A 16,348-nucleotide genomic window follows, 5' to 3' on the forward strand; every position below is an offset into this window, starting at 1 on the left:
TGGTTGTAGCTATTGTTTCACAAGCAAGTCACGTGTAAGAAATTTTCTTTTAGCGCTCATTAGGCTTTTTTCATCTAGTTTGATGAAGGTTTAGGTCATATTTGCAAAGCAATAAAGACCTTTTAACAAGCTTCACAAAATATGTAAGAAATGCTGTTAGCAAACATGCTGTTATGTTACATGGACATTTGTGTTGAATGTACAAGTTTAAAGTGAACAAAGCATTAACTTCTGACACAGTTCAGCCACCCTGTTATTGATAATTAGCCATTTATTTGGCTGTGAGGTGCATGAATGAACAACTCAGCCTGTTTCCTGAAAGTCTGGAATATATCTAATAATAAACTGGAACATACTTGACGTTGGTGAAGTCATCCATGTGAAAAACCTTTTTTGACTGTGCCAGACCTGGTTTGGGTTATTGTTAAAGAGCCTAATTCTTTCCTTCCAGAGAATACAAGACACCCACCATCATATATATAATTGGATGAAAGTAATGCCATGCAAAACATTTATGCTCCTGGCAATACACTGTCAAATTGTCAAGAAGTGTATGGATGCATACACTGACTGTATGGAGTAGTTTGATGTTCCTTATAATTTCAGTTCAGTATAAGTGGGTGTGTACTGAACAGTTTTAGGAACTATTTGGCATCCTTAAAATAGACATCCCTACTTCCGTTGTAGTTGAACTTGCTTGATTTGTTAGAAATCAAAACACCTATAGATATGTTTTCTACTAGTAAGCTGTTTTCTATGTTTACTTTTAATGACTATGTCACATAGAGTAAGGTATTTTTTTCAGTGGTAGAATTTTGCATTCTTAATAAAAAAAATTGTAAGTAAATAACAAAAGATCACAACATTTGTTCAATAAAGGTCCTTTCCTTAAGTCAGCATAGCCAGCCTGAGTTACAGTGTGTTAAAGTATTCAAATGTTCAAATGTTATCATGTGAATGAAATGTGGTTAGTGCTGGCCTTTCATTGCACTTAATCCTGTTAAGAACCTTTGCATGTGACCATTCAAGGCAATGTTTCACTAGGTTAAGGATATTAAGCCTTAAAAGTCTCATCTGTATTTCAACCTGATATGATGAAAGAACTGTCTATGGTCACCTGATTTCCACTTTCACTTTGTTAAAGTTCATGCTCACGCACTATGTAGGATCAATCACCATTCAGGCTTCTGCCTTATTCTACCAAGCTTGTATTTACACCAATATCCTATATTTAGTAGTAACACATGAGGATGACTTACACATAGACTATAGTTTGCTAATTACACACAATTAGAGATTTTACCAACAATACAAAAAAGGGGCTATTTTTAAGCGAAAGAAAAACTGCCAGTGTTTAAAGCTGAATATAAAGATTGCCTGGTTATTACTGTGATTTGTCACTATGCTGTGGGCAGGCTGACAAAATGTTAGTGATAAAACTAGTCTGGCTGCACATCCGTGTAGTAAACGTTTCACCTGAGCCCGTGTTGCTACTTTGATTCCAGATATTGTTCCTGATTTCAGGGTCACAGGAAGCACAGGGTTAAACTTGCCTGAAGAGGAGAGGGGATGTGACGCTGCTGCTAATATATAACACCAACACGCACTGTCTGAAGACAGCGATAGGCAATCACTTCTTGACTGGCTTCATCGCTGACGTTTACATCTTGGAGCCACAAAAGACTGCTGTTTTTCTTTTATTTTTTTGGCTAAAAAAATCCAGTTTGTCTTTCGAGGTAACGGGAACAAACTGCTTTCTGTTTTAATTGCTCTCAGTCTACAGCTGGAAAGTTACCTCCTTTTTGGCCAGCGTGGGCATCCGCTCAATGAGGTAGCTAGCTAACCGTAATCTGCAAAAGATGTTGAGTTTACCATAGCAGAAAAGATGCGTAGTTTAAATTGCTTTCGCTTACCGGTTTTAAAGATATAAGAAGCTTGTTTTAGAGTGTCGGGAGCCTTGTTTTTTTTTCTCCCACAAGCGAAGCTAAAATAAGAGAATAGCTAATGCTAAATGCTAATGGTTTCTCCCACATGTCTGCACGTATAGTTCAGCATATAACCAGGATGCAGTGCGTGAAAACTTTGGGATGTGTGTTTTCGTTTTTGTTTTTGTTTTTATAAAATAACTGTTTTATTGTGAGCAGGATGTTTATTTTATTCGTGCAGGCATTACTCTTAAGGGGGCAATATGAATATTCACGAGAGTATCTAAAACTGAATCTGACGCTATTGGGGAAAACATTATTTGTGTTAAACATTAACGACTGATTGACTTGGCCAGCTTATCAGTTAATTTATTACTTATAATTACTGCTTAGTGTTTAGTACAAGTACAAGGTGGTTGTTAAAACACTCGTGGTGATAAGGCTTTCAGTCCTACGTATACTGGTAATGGTTTACTATTACTTTAGGTTAATAGCTTGACTCGACAGACTGACTTCATTGAGTGATTATGTATTTTTGAACAGCTAAATTATAACGGTGTTACTCACATAATTTTAATATTATTAGACGCAATGAACTTGGTTCAAGTAGAAGTAAACAAACTAAACTTTACGTTTCTGGAAATGCTAGATAAGGTCTTGCAACCTTTATGCAACCACATGCTTTAGGAAAATGCAACATATGCCACTGAACGCAGCACCAAACTCGCTCAAAAAGTCTTCTGAAATATCACCGATCGCCTGATATACCAGAGGGTTTATTCAATATAGAAATGGACCAAAATATTTACCAAGTATTAGAATGCGTTTTTTCCCGACGTGGTTTAAATACTCAAACGCCAACCTTGGGAGCAAGGTTCACCTGTTAGCTAACGTTTGCTAAGCCTAAATGAGTAGTGATTTGAAACCCAAGGTAATTCATAAGCATGTGAGCTAAGTGTTGCTAAAATGTAATAATCCGTTATAGCTTCTGGAAAATGAGCGATGTGGAGGGTCCTCGATAGCATGGATAAGGTTACACGGATGATGCATAGTCGCATCTCTGTATAAACAAAGGCAGGTCTGACTGCCATGTTTTTGCTAACTCCCGGCGTGCAGCGCAAGCAGCTAATGTTTGCTAGCTGATAATGCAATGTGGGTCACTAGGGGAGTAAACGTTATCGTGCAAGTGTAGATGACACGGCGTTTTGAGGTTACCGTGTTCTTCTGACATTTAATCCAAATCTTTTAACTCTACTGTTTTGCATTTCATTCCTTGAAAATCGAAAGCATGCATGATTGGCTAATATGGAATGGTGCAGTTATATGTTAGTGGGTCACCCGGCCATGGTTTCCTTCACACGCGATGGTGTGGAGAGTAGTGCACCGTTATCTGCCTCGTGTGCGGTTTGTTTGGCATTAGATTAGTTATTAAATAATAACGTGTTTAATGTTTTTATTACACATCTCCCTTCAGCAGAGACTCGATTTTTATTTTAGTTTAGTGAGTTGTGGCTAAGCTGTGGTATTTACCCGTAGAAGTGTTGTGGGTTTCCGAGTGTCCCCTGTTTTGGGTTTAAAAGGTGATCTCATCTTAAGTACCACCAGCAAGGTTGCAAGTTTAGTACAGGATTATTTATGGGGGAAGCACCTGTCACGCAGGTGCACTGACCCCAGGCTGGCTGGGGATGTTGATGTTGCCATGGTTATACCTTCCTGTGAGAAGGTCACCCACCAAAGCTCTGCCTGCACAGTGGCTGTGCAGTCTTCCTGCAGAGCGTCATTACACTGTCTGTAGATGAACATCCTAATGTTGAGTGTTGGCGTTAAAACAGCTGATTGAAGTGGCTTTGTTTTGGTCATTTGACAGCATGGCAGATTACCTAATAAGTGGTGGCACAGGCTACATTCCCGATGATGGGCTCTCGGCACAGCAGCTCTTCTCCACTGGAGGTGGTCTAACATACAAGTAAGTTTCCCTTCATTGCAAAGTTTTTGTTTCGTTTGTTTTTCTTGAAAATGTTTTCATTAATTTCAAAGTAAGGTTTCCTCATTTAAAAAAAGGAAAAAAAACCAACCTTTTTGCGAAGTTGTGGGTGGAGTGTAAGCACCAGTGCTTTGTAATGGCCAACACGTTTTGAACCGGCAGATCTGACCAACAGTGTGTTGTCTCCGATGGTCAAACGGCTGAAGAGCTATGCTCTAAAGGAGATGGGTTGACTTACAAGTGAGTAAAAGAAAAAAACAGTCACCTTCAAACTGAAAATCCTTGATCTATCTAAATAGTGAATTCATAGAGGAGAAGCAAATAATTGTTCTTCTACAGCAACTTTATTTTGACTGCAACAAACTATATCAAAAATCCCATGAACCGCGGCGCATGAAGGCAGATGGTAGATATAAGGCTTTGTGAAATTCTTAACTTGATTTGGGTCATGGGAATGAAAATTGCTTTCACGGGACATCGCTGTTTTATTAACTTCAACTAATCATCAAAGTATGTGACCTCTCCTGTAAATGCAGAAAGCATGATGGAGCAGCTTGTGCTCTTTAGCATGAATACTTTTGATAAAAGCACTCATTTCTGACCTCTTGCAATTCTTGCACTCCTCTGCTTGACATTCTGATGACATGCTGTATAGACACGCACATGCTGGATTTTGTGTAGACTTATTTTCCTTCATTAACTCTTGTATATAGCCTTTTATTTTCATAACCATAAATGAACAAAGCAAGCTAAGTTGTAGTGGTTGTTTGGCACTAAACAACCAATTTAATCTTGCCTGCATTCATAAGTTCCCTATAGTGCATCACGTGTGGAGGGAAAGGTTGCAAACGTGACTGCCTGAATTGATATCATGTGAATTTCAGGGGTAATTGATAAGAATGAAATTCAGATCAGTTTCTCGACCTCCTAATTAACGCAATGCAGATAGCTGACTCAGCATATATAGTCCACCTAAAAATTATTTTTTTTATTTTTTTATTATATGAATGAAAAAAATATTTGATTACAAACTTTTTTTTTTCTTGGAGGAAATAGTCAAACAGGGAAACTGATACACAGTTGCAAGAAGATAGAATCAGATTTCTGTGAGTGGCAGCTTCCTGCTATACCAGATGCAGCAACCTTGTTCTGAATGCGACGTGTCAACATTTTGCTCCAATCAAGTCTACTTTCACACCTTTTCTTCCTGTAATGGCCCTCAAAGTATCAGTGCACGACTGCCTGTATACCGACTGTCTGTTCAAGGCAGTGTTAAGAGCACACAAATGAGTTTTAGATGCCGACACTGTTCAGTACATCTACAGGTTCCTTCCTGTACATGTCTCTGTTCTAATGCAGCTTTCTGACACAAACAGGGTATTTACTGTGGTTGCATATGAGGTCACTGCCATCCACACAAAGCTACAGGCTTTAATTAACCCGTTTAATTCAAGCTATATAAATAAATGTGTGAACTTTTGAGACTTGGAGCCGAGTGTACACTTTCAAAATCATTTTAAATGTTAAAGCTGGTAAGGAGAACTTGCATGGCAGCATTCTCCTAGAACCTGATAATGGAGTGGGGTCACACTTAGCCAAAGTTACCTCAGGCTAAGGATGGAATATTTTAAGCATGACATTATGATCTTTAGGTAGTAATGAAATGTTTCTTTGGTAGTCAGTTTTAATAAAGGGAGGTGACTCGGATACAGAGATCTAACCTGTACCAATTAACTTTAATAATAGGATTGTAGGGTGTGGGCACATAGTGCTGTACAAACCTTGATACCTTCAGAGCTTCGTTTCTGTGCTTTGTCTTTCAAAATCAGTGTCAGTTTTACCCTCAACCAAGCTCTGAAATCTAACTAAAACCAAAATAATATTAATAATAATAATACAGTGCGGCTAAAACCTGTGATAATACACACAACTATACAACTTCAGTGCCAGGGAAAAAGCTGACAGGTGAAGGCCTGTTGTGGCCTTTGGTTTTACTTTGAAACCATTAGCATGGTAGATTTGTCTACATTTAACATTCAAATGCAACCTGTGCGATATGGCCGAGCCAGTGTTTTCTTTAGGAGTCAAAGCCAACACGGCAATCAGGTTACTGCTGACTTGGGGTCAGCAGTAAGCAGACAGTATAGTCTGTGTGCTGCAGCTGCAGTTTGTGGCTTCTGCTAAATGACAGCAGATGTTCCCTGGACATTTTGCTTGTCCCGTTTTGCGCTTTAAAGTGAGGGTAGGCAAAGCCTTCTACCAGATTTCTCTACTCCTGTTCTCAGTTAGACCCGCTTTATGTTTGTGTACTGTTACCTCATAGTTTCCTCCAACATTCACTAGATGTATAAAGCTTCACTTATTCCTCCTTATTTCCATTTGTCCCCTGCTTTTCCCCCCCCCCTCTCTCTCTCTTACATAAACATCTCAAAAAACCCACAAAATACATACAGACTCGAGCTGAAAAATAAACACATCATTCCCACGTCTGGCGCTCGCTGCTTCACTCATCTTTCTGCCTCTTATTGTGTTTATACAGGCCAGGAGCTGAAAAGAGGTCAACTGTAGCTTTTTACCAAGTAGAGGGCGCACCCAGCTGCACTTAGTGTCTGTACTCAGCCGCAATGCCATTTTGTAATTTTCTGGGAACCACGATGTGGTGCAAGAGCGTCCAAAAATGGGTTGTTGTCCTTGGTTAAAATATTACACAGAAGGAGAGGAGTGACTCTGTAGGAAAGTGACTTAAAAAAATTATTACAAGGCCTTGATTACAATCAGAAGTCTATTCACATTCTTTGATAATCTAAATAGTTCTGTTATCACTACAGATCAAAAACTGTAGTACTTTTATTAGTTTGTTCAGTACACCCCATTTGCTTTGAGATACTCCTCAAAGTTGTGAAATCCTTTAATTCATCTGGTTTTCTTAGGCATGCCATTACAAGCTTTCACTGAAACATATAGAACACCATCTCCTGGAATATTTCTGAGGTGTTGTTGGAGTTTTAGACCTCACAATACTGCTAAACTGCTGCTATTAGCCCCTTACTTTGCACTTTGCTTATGTCTTTCAGCGATTTCCTGATTTTACCTGGCTTCATCGACTTTACCTCTGACGAAGTGGTGAGTAGCGTACACATGTGAACAAGGAATCTGAGTCATATTTTTGCCCTTTTAAAACAGTCTGCATCTTTTGGTCTCTTTCTGCTTTGCTATTTTTTTTTTTTTTTTTTTTTCCCCCCCCAATGTGGTCACCCACTGGCTGCTCCCTCACCCTTGTGGTCACATTTGTGTCCGGTTAGTTACTCATCTTGCAGCAGGCAAAAGGGGGGTTAATCTCAGGGCTTTACGGGAAATCCCTCTCCTCTGCTTCGTCTATCTGAAGGTTTAATTTAGTTTTAATCTCTTTCTGTTTCCTTACGAGTTAGAGTGCTTTCTTTACTATGGGACATATTTGCCTGGCTGCCATATTATGTTCTAGTTGTTTTCTCCACAGTCTTGGTCTGCCCTAGTTTTTCTCAGGATAGTGAACCTATTCATGCTTAAATAACACAAATGCTTGCACAACCTTGAATAGTGAATAAGTCTAAATACTTTGAGGCATAGAAGCATGAAGTAGTGCTGTGTGTTGAGGGTGGTGGTGTTTTGGGACATTGTTTGCAGTCATGGTCTTCCTCACATTCTTTAATACCTCACAGTAGAATTTAGCAGGTTGGTGCAGTTGTGTGCTCTGGCAAAGTGGCGTTAGGCATTTTCTCTGGCCTTCACCATAAACCTCTAAAGAAAACGCTGCAAGCACCCACTATAGTTTATGTCTACATCAGATACTGTTGAGCCACTTCCCTGGTTTCCCATGTTAGTGGAATGTTATTATTTTCACTCTGCCAGTGGATTGAAACGAAATGTGCTGGTTGTTTTGGGAATCGGCGATAAGTAAAAGTAAACCTGGTCGTTGGACACTGTAGTGTGGCTCATCCCTATTTTTTTCCAGACAGTGTCATGTTTCTTTCCCTGGTAGGAACAACAGTTGCAGTATGTTACGTCAGTGTCTTTTAATTTGGAGGCATTTCATATCTAATATGAACTAAATCTAAAGCTTAAAATATTTTTTTTAAGCTTAAAATTGGCTCCATTGTTTTCCCGTTTTTATAAAAGTTTGCTTGTATTAACCTTGTTGTGTCCTTCTGGTGTCTGATCTGAAGGATATTTACAGTGAAGTCCTTCATGGCTATCTAGTTCATTCTGCCCCCTGGTGGACCACATGCAAAATATTCAATCCCCTATTTTTTTGTCTTTCAGGACCTGACATCAGCACTGACTAGGAAGATTACATTGAAAACCCCTCTCATTTCCTCCCCCATGGACACTGTGACAGAGTCGGCCATGGCAATAGCTATGGCGGTAAGAAACTAGCATCTTAAGGACACAGTTTTTTATTTTTTTATTTTTTCTGTAACTGTTTAATCAAAAAGCACACATCTCATTCTTTCTTTCTTTCTTTTTTCTTTTAAAAAATTTGGTAGCTAATGGGAGGCATTGGCATTATTCACCACAACTGCACACCAGAATTCCAAGCCAACGAGGTCCGCAAGGTCAAGGTAAACTGTGACTGCATACAAATATTTATACACATTAAAGGGTGCTAACTAGAGCAGGGCAATATGGCCAAAAATATTTATCACGATATATATATTTGAAAATTTGCGATAACGATATAACTGACGCGAGACAAAATACAACTCCACAACTTCACTAGCGCAAAAAAAACTCGATCCATTTATTTTCACTTAAACAAGCAGCTGTTTTTTGTTTTTTTTATGTGCATTAAAGCTATATAAAAATTATCCACTGAAGTTAAAAAGAGGTGCTTTGCAACATTAAACTGCAGTGTGCCAAATATAAAGTCAAATACGTATTTTTCGGACCATAAGGTGCACGGGATTATAAGGCACATTAAGCGAAACAAAGCAGTCGGATAAATCAAACTTTATTCAACTCATACTTCTTGCTTCCTCCACTTCTGTACCATTGATTCATTAATGCTGTATTCTATCACAGCTGCTCTATTCCTGTGTTGTTGCAGTATATTAATGACTATTAGTTTCCTGTCTTCATTTATTTTACAAGTGATAGCAGAGCTGTACGTTTGAATGTTTTCAGAAATCTCTGTCAGAACATGCTATATCATGCTTAGGTAACTAGCAAAACTAGCGAGCTAACTTCCGCTAACGTCCTGCTAACTTCTAACTCCGTTAAGTGTAATAAATTCTGTTCTCATGGATGCCTGGATGTTAAACTTAATAGACATTCATACACCTGGTAAAGCAGCAATGCTGATAGTTTTATTAAAGATGAAAGAATTTAGACCGTTTTTAACTCTCAGTGATGCTGCAGTGTTCGTTTGACTTTGGGACCTGAATCGGACGGAGTTTAGGACCCAGATTACTCCCAGATTTACGAGCGCCTTAGTCCGACAAATAATAAAGACGGCTGCTTGCATGTTCTACAACAAAATGTGCTTTGTTGTGTATCTGACGGACAAACGCCAAACCAGTTCCACATCACTGAAGTGGCACCACTTTTACAAACTAATTCTGGTTCATCCGTTTCACTCAACAATCCGCTTTCTCCTTTCTCATTCTCCGTTACCGCCATGCTTTTTCGGCCATGTGCGTATGAAAACAAAGGCACTGCGCATGCGCGCGTTACCCATAATATATCGCGATATTTTAATTTCTTATCGTTGCCTAACATTGTACCGGTATTACTGTGAACGGTATAATATGGCCCAGCCCTAGTGCTAACCTTTACCTCAACCAACATAATTCAGCTGTTGTGTGATTCATGCTCTTGACTTTTCTTGTTATGGTGTCCCATCTTGTCCCTATATAGGCTATGGTAATGGCGTCACATGTGTGTTATATTTGTGTGTGTGTGTGTGTGTGTGTTACTTACTGTTTTTCTGCTGCTTCTGCTCACGATTTTTTTTTTTTTTTTTTTTTGTGTGTAGTGTGTTTTGGCTTTTGCTGTTTTTTTTTGCCACATTACCGATGTACAGTGGAAAATAATTGTTTTGGTTTCTGTTGGCTTCCAGAGGTTCGAACAGGGTTTTATTACAGACCCAGTTGTTATGAGTCCACGCCACACAGTCGGGGATGTGTTTGAGGCCAAAGTTAGACATGGTTTCTCTGGTATTCCTGTCACAGAGACAGGAAAAATGGGCAGCAAACTGGTGGGTATTGTCACCTCCAGAGATATCGACTTCCTCTCTGAGAAAGACCGTGGCAAGCCTTTGGAGGAGGTGTGTGTTCTTGTTGCTTTTAAGAAACTCTGTCATTTATAAAAACTTGGCTTTACCCGATTATTTTTACACTGACCCCGTCTTCTCTCAGGCTATGACTAAGAGGGAGGAGTTGGTAGTGGCTCCTGCTGGTGTTACACTAAAAGAAGCCAATGATATTCTGCAGCGCAGCAAAAAAGGTGAATTTAAAGAAAAAGTATTTGTGTAATAGATGTTGGACTTCTTTTTGGTTATTGTATTTTAATAGCCCGACTTTCTGTGTAACCAGGCAAGCTTCCCATTGTAAATGATAACGATGAACTGGTGGCCATTATTGCCAGAACGGATCTAAAGAAGAACCGGGAGTACCCCCTCGCCTCCAAAGACTCACGCAAACAGCTTCTCTGTGGTGCTGCTATCGGAACCAGGGAGGACGACAAATACAGACTGGACCTGCTGGTGCAAGCTGGAGTTGATGTCGTTGTACTGGTTGGTGCTTTTTAAAAAGTTAGATTGTGGTCGGTGCTTTAATAATGATCGGTCACATCACAGATACTTGGATGTATTGTAGAGAAGATAAATCTTTATTGTCATTACACAGTCATAAAAACTGTCCCCCATCGGCACTACTTAGAAGATTCATTTCAAATTTTAGAGCAGCTTGTAGCTAAATGGCAGCCACTGTCAGTCACATGGCTAATTTCTATAATTTTCTCATTAAGAAATATTTCAGATTATATTTTAATAGTTTTGGAAATTATTTTAAGGTTTGTTTGTTTTTGTTTTTCTTACATTATTGTATAGCTAAAACATATTTTAGAATTCATAAAAAAACAGTACTATAAACAGCGCAATAAGACATCTAAATAATTAGCCTTGAAAAGAAAAAAAAACTACTGTAGTAAACTTAAAAAAACTGATTTTTAATTGGAGGTACTAACGTTAAGAAAGTATTAAAACAGGGCACTTACATTGAAAGGGATTGAACTGGTCATTGACTGCATTTTAAAACTGACACTACAGAGTGCTACACAGAAATTGAGATGCAATATGAGATTATGGGGTTTTATTTTAACATTGACATCATTTTTAAAATGCTAAGGGGTCTGTCGGTGATTCTAGTGTTAAATGGCGACAGGATGTGAAACCTGTGTCATGTTTTGGTTTCACTGAAGAGCCTAGCAGTGTGGCTGTTGTTAATATTGGCCATAATGGCAGGTCTGAAGCGCCTTGAGGCGACTTTTGTTGTGATTTGGCGCAATATAAATAAAATTTGATTGAATAGATCTCGAAAAAGAGTACAGGCACTATTCATGCATGATGAGAAACTGTCAGACTCCGTGTAGAACACTCTACTGTAACTAAACACAACTAAATGGAATGGGTACCACCTTGTGGTGCGATTCAGTATTGCAGGTAAATTACAAACTGATGTTATAGCCCAAATCATACTTCCTGTTGCTGTGTTTTGTTTTAAAATTGTAGCTTAAATGTTAATTATTACAGAGTAAAATTCTCAAGGAGATATGTGACTAAGTCCACAAATAAATCCATGGATCCGTGGGGTCTGCCCCCTAGGGGTGCAGAGCCATTGTAATGGGGGGGCGGTATGAAAAGGGGGGGGGGGAAACAACAACACTTGGACACTGCTAGCACGGGGCACCTACACAAACGCAAAGCAGGAGATGAAGCATAGCTGAATATGTTTCCAAACCAACTTCATTCTAAGCCAAAGACTAGAAAATATGGTGAAGCATATCTTCCCTTTGGCTTCACCTGCACAAGTGCCAAGGTAGGTCTCCCTTGCATAGTTGGTTTTCCCTTTGTCGGGAGCAGGCGTTGGGCTCTTCAAATCACACAGTATCCCACATTCTTGATTTTTAGTTCACAAACACTTGTTGTAATGACTAACTACTCCTGACATTTTGGAGATGATAGCTCTTTATTCAGTAAAGTTACAGCGGGATACAAATAACATCAGGCTGATCCTGCCGCAATTTGTTCCCCCTGTCTAAATCACGGACAAACAGTATCCCACAGTTGTTTATATTTTTAAACCCATTTTTTTTTAAAAATGTATTGATAGCAATGTTGAATATTATTAAACAGGAAAAAAACAACCACATGTAAAAAAACACACGGCGACGCCATTCAAATGTCTGTTTTGACTTATTAGGTGTTACTGTATTTTATGGTCTAAACTTATTATGTTTAAACCATAAATATTTTTTTTATATATATTTTCTTTTTTTTCTTTCTTTTTTTTTTTAGGACTCCTCGCAAGGCAACTCGGTGTATCAGATCAACATGATAAACTATATTAAGCAGAAGTATCAAGAATTACAAGTGGTGGGAGGAAATGGTGAGTCTGTTGGTGTGGGGAGTGAGTATTATGTGGCTGTCCCTTTATGAAAAGTAACATAAATGACAACAAAATAAACAGATATATATATTTTTTGCACACATTTCTTGACAGTTTTCACTTTTCCACCTTTCCTACAGTGGTCACAGCAGCCCAGGCCAAAAATCTGATTGATGCCGGCGTGGATGCTCTGAGAGTCGGCATGGGCTGCGGCTCCATCTGCATCACACAAGAAGGTATTCAGTGTGGAAACCGTGATATGATGATAGAACTTAAGTGTAGTGATAAGTATTTATAAAAAATTATGCCGATCCTTTTTCCGGCAATGAGCTTTGCTAAGATGAAAAGGCCATCAGTTGCTAGTGGAAACTAATACCCTGAGACCACTCCTAGTTGTCATGGTGATTTGCCGAGGCCTCTGTTCTGTGTTGCCATGGGGACCGGTCTCATGTTCAGACTAGGTCATGTTTATACTAAAACAAACAAACGAACAAAAACAGTGTTTTTAAAACAACATGGCAGTCACGTTTGATGTGTTTTCTACTTTCTAGTCATGGCATGTGGACGACCCCAGGGGACCTCTGTGTACAAGGTGGCAGAGTATGCTAGGCGTTTCGGTGTGCCAGTCATCGCTGACGGTGGCATTCAAACTGTGGGCCATGTGGTGAAGGCTTTAGCTCTCGGTGCATCAACTGGTGAGGTTTAAGAGATGGCGACGTGCAGTTTGTTCAAGCTAATATTTCATATAGGTCTTTAGAAATGTCTGATTTCTATACAGTGGAGCGGTCTTTCACAAGAAATTTGCTCTCACTCCAGTTATGATGGGCTCCTTGCTAGCAGCCACAACTGAGGCTCCTGGAGAGTACTTCTTTGCAGACGGTGTGCGACTGAAAAAGTATCGTGGTATGGGCTCCCTGGATGCAATGGAGAAAAGCACAAGCAGTCAGAAACGCTATTTTAGGTATGTGTGAGGTTATTAAAAGTTACAGCTATTGTAATATTGTGAACCACTGGGATGTATATGAATTTGGTGATATGTTGTCCACAGTGAGGGTGACAAAGTGAAAGTAGCCCAGGGTGTGTCGGGCTCAGTCCAGGACAAGGGTTCCATTCACAAGTTTGTACCATACCTGATAGCAGGAATCCAACATGGGTGCCAAGATATTGGGGCAAAGAGTCTTTCCGTCCTTCGGTGAGTTGTGTGTGTGTTTTTTAAGGTTATGAGATGCTTTTATAAGCAGTATGTATGATGGTGCTTGTATGTTTTATACAGTTCCATGATGTACTCTGGAGAGTTGAAGTTTGAGAAGCGCACCTTATCTGCACAGGTGGAGGGTGGTGTTCATGGTCTCCACTCGTAAGTGCAAAAACCCACAAAAGAATGTCTTTTCTTTTAGTCATATTTTAGCTACTTGATATAAACAGTGTAGAGTGTAGACTGTATATAAAAGATGGGCAGCCGTTTCTTAATCTTTCTGGTTTCTAAAGAGCAGCAAACAGAAAAAAATCAGAGTAGAAGTCGATAAGAAACTGCTGCTGCTGCCTGCCTGATGTTACCTCAGAAAAGATGAGTTTCATTTTGTAATATGTGAGCCCACTGAGAGAAATGGAGGGTAAAGCATGATACGCGGTAGCACAGACAGTGCCCATGCATCCTTTCATGAACTAGCTGATTTGGTGTTTCTTTGCCTCCACAGATTTGAGAAGAGGCTTTACTGAACAGGGGTGTGACATGTGGATCACCCAGTGCACAGGACCTTCCCAATCTTACAGTGACCAAATGTTATATCGCTACTTCTGCTAGAACACATGCCGCCAACTACACCCCCTCTGCAGCATCATATTCACTGTTGCTCTTTCTGATCTTACCCGGCTGGTCTAGAGGGAGGGGGGAAAAGAAGGGGGAGGAGGGGCATCGCAGCGAAGTGTGAATTTTCAAACTGACACCTAACTCTCTGAACACCTTGGATTTTGCACTTAAGAAGCAGAGCATCAGGGTCTTTGGAAAAACACACACACCTGTATCACAGCTATACAGCCCGATCCCAGTTATATGTGCGTGTCGATGGCAGTGAGAGAACAAAGGGGTTGAATTAATAGTGTGCTTGAATGTGTGATATAGTTTTGTGTATGTGTGTGTGTGTGGGGACAGACAAAGTGAAGGTGCGCTATGTTTATTTGTCCTGTTTCTGTTAGTGAGCTGACAACAGTCATTGTGCGCAGGTCCCATCAGCATCCTTTTTTTTGTCTTTATTTCTTAATTTCCCCCTGATGTTTACCTGCGAGTTGCCTCAAACATCCCATTTTGGAACCAGAATAATACACACATGCAAACAACGAGAAACACTTCTGCTCTATTTGTGCAGCGTGGCAGTCGATCACGGCAAACATCATTACAGGTATGCGCTGCACGAAGAGTAGCCGCTTATAGTTGAGCATTCATTCACTCGGTGTATCGTGCAGTCAGAAATACACGGCCATGGTAGTCATCTGGTCAAGTTTGTCTCCTCCAGTGTCAACAGTAGATGGAGGTCAGACCTGCAACCTTTTTATCTTCGTGAATATTCATTTACCCCTTAGACATACTGAGCCGAATAACCAGTGTCCCATCTCGATGTGTAGTGTTCATGTGTTGAGCAAGGAGAGGACCAAAATCCGAAGATCAGGTATATTTAAAGGAGAAAAAAAACAATAAAAATGTGTCAATCAAAAATAGTTGAGTTTTTTTGCCCGTACTTTGAATACTTTTAGATATATTAAAAACAACAAAAGCTTTATATTAAACCTGTATAGTCTCGGGGAGGGGGGCTTTGAAATGAGCATGAAGGGTTTTTGATATGCATGTTTTTTTTCACTAAGCCAACCGTGGCTGTATTTATATTCTGCGTTAATTGCATACATACTGCCAAGTGTATTTACACTTCGTTTGACACTTCTTTTATAAGTTAAAAACCAAAATTGGTGCAACAAGTTGCTTCTCACTTGTTTGTTCCTGCTCTTTTCACGTCGTGGCATAGTTTCTCGGAGTCTTAAAGTGTCTTTTCACTGGAGACATGCCTTGAAACGGGGGTGGGTAACAGCTGTAAGACGGCTATGTGAAAATGCATTGAAATGCATAATGTTACAGACCTTCTTGACTCCATTTCTTGCTTTGAAACAGTCTCATTGTTTGTTTTTATCGTTAAGCTTATGTAGGAGTAGGTTTATTTTCTAACATTTTCATACAAAGTTATGTTTTTGTTTTTTGTGGCCCAGAGTGTAAGCAAGAATTGTTTTCCTAACTGGCTAATGTATTACACCCTGCGCAGGGTTCACTTGACTAACATGATCTTGCAGCTGGGCTGAATTGCAAAAAGTACATTAAAATATATGGAGACTTGTATACCTGTAGTTGGAAATGACTGCTGCTTGTTTTCAGTTTCCCCACCTAAAGTTGTAATTCAGGTTTTTAAAACGTCTTAAGTTGTCAAGTACAGAGTCCTGTTGGTCCATCTAAAAAGGCACAAATACAGTTATTTGAAGTAGTTTTTTTTTTTTTTTTTGCCTTATCAGCCTCACAAGCGTTGCCAAAACACAGCGGTTGCTTATGCAACTTGCAATCTAAATGACAAGATAACTGCAATTTAATTTTTAATTTTTTTTAATTTTTATTTTTTTAGATGGACTAAAAAGACTTTGTATGTAGTAAATCGTTTAGGGGAATTTGAGGACTGTTGTGTCAGAACATGTTTACAGTAAAACACTCGACAGAGGAACGTTGCTTTTGCTGTTCATCAAAGTAAAAAGAATAAATGAAT

The 16,348-nt window shown here is 39.4% G+C and overlaps 1 protein-coding gene across 4 annotated transcripts; it reads left to right on the top strand.

The window, feature by feature from the left end:
* Nucleotides 1-1,611: 1,611 nt before the first annotated feature.
* Nucleotides 1,612-16,347, top strand: impdh1b (IMP (inosine 5'-monophosphate) dehydrogenase 1b). Of its 4 annotated transcripts, none has more exons than XM_085375647.1 (16): nucleotides 1,612-1,831; nucleotides 3,793-3,891; nucleotides 4,072-4,149; nucleotides 6,984-7,032; nucleotides 8,209-8,310; nucleotides 8,433-8,507; nucleotides 10,004-10,210; nucleotides 10,302-10,389; nucleotides 10,479-10,678; nucleotides 12,461-12,551; nucleotides 12,692-12,787; nucleotides 13,103-13,246; nucleotides 13,368-13,512; nucleotides 13,600-13,743; nucleotides 13,825-13,908; nucleotides 14,249-16,347. In XM_085375647.1, exons 1-16 carry the CDS (start codon nucleotides 1,827-1,829, stop codon nucleotides 14,268-14,270), a joined length of 1,629 nt encoding a protein of 542 aa, XP_085231773.1. In that variant the 5' UTR covers nucleotides 1,612-1,826; the 3' UTR covers nucleotides 14,271-16,347. The 4 variants fall into 4 exon arrangements, with proteins under 4 accessions (XP_085231773.1, XP_085231774.1, XP_085231775.1 ...); XM_085375648.1 differs by having other exon boundaries at nucleotides 1,612-1,736; XM_085375649.1 differs by lacking the exon at nucleotides 4,072-4,149.
* The last annotated feature ends 1 nt before the right edge of the window (nucleotide 16,348 follows it).

This window comes from Diplotaxodon limnothrissa, linkage group LG17, assembly GCF_057381915.1.
Source record: "Diplotaxodon limnothrissa isolate DT_005_m linkage group LG17, D_limnothrissa_male_GT1.1, whole genome shotgun sequence".
NCBI classification, from domain to species: Eukaryota; Metazoa; Chordata; class Actinopteri; order Cichliformes; family Cichlidae; genus Diplotaxodon; species Diplotaxodon limnothrissa.

What these genes read in the sequence shown, in the direction of transcription:
- impdh1b (XM_085375647.1), top strand. An exon ending in GGAGATGGGTTGACTTACAA is followed by an intron (nt 4,150 to 6,983) that starts GTGAGTAAAAGA and finishes TATGTCTTTCAG; the next exon opens with CGATTTCCTGATTTTACCTG. An exon ending in CCATGGCAATAGCTATGGCG is followed by an intron (nt 8,311 to 8,432) that starts GTAAGAAACTAG and finishes AAAATTTGGTAG; the next exon opens with CTAATGGGAGGCATTGGCAT.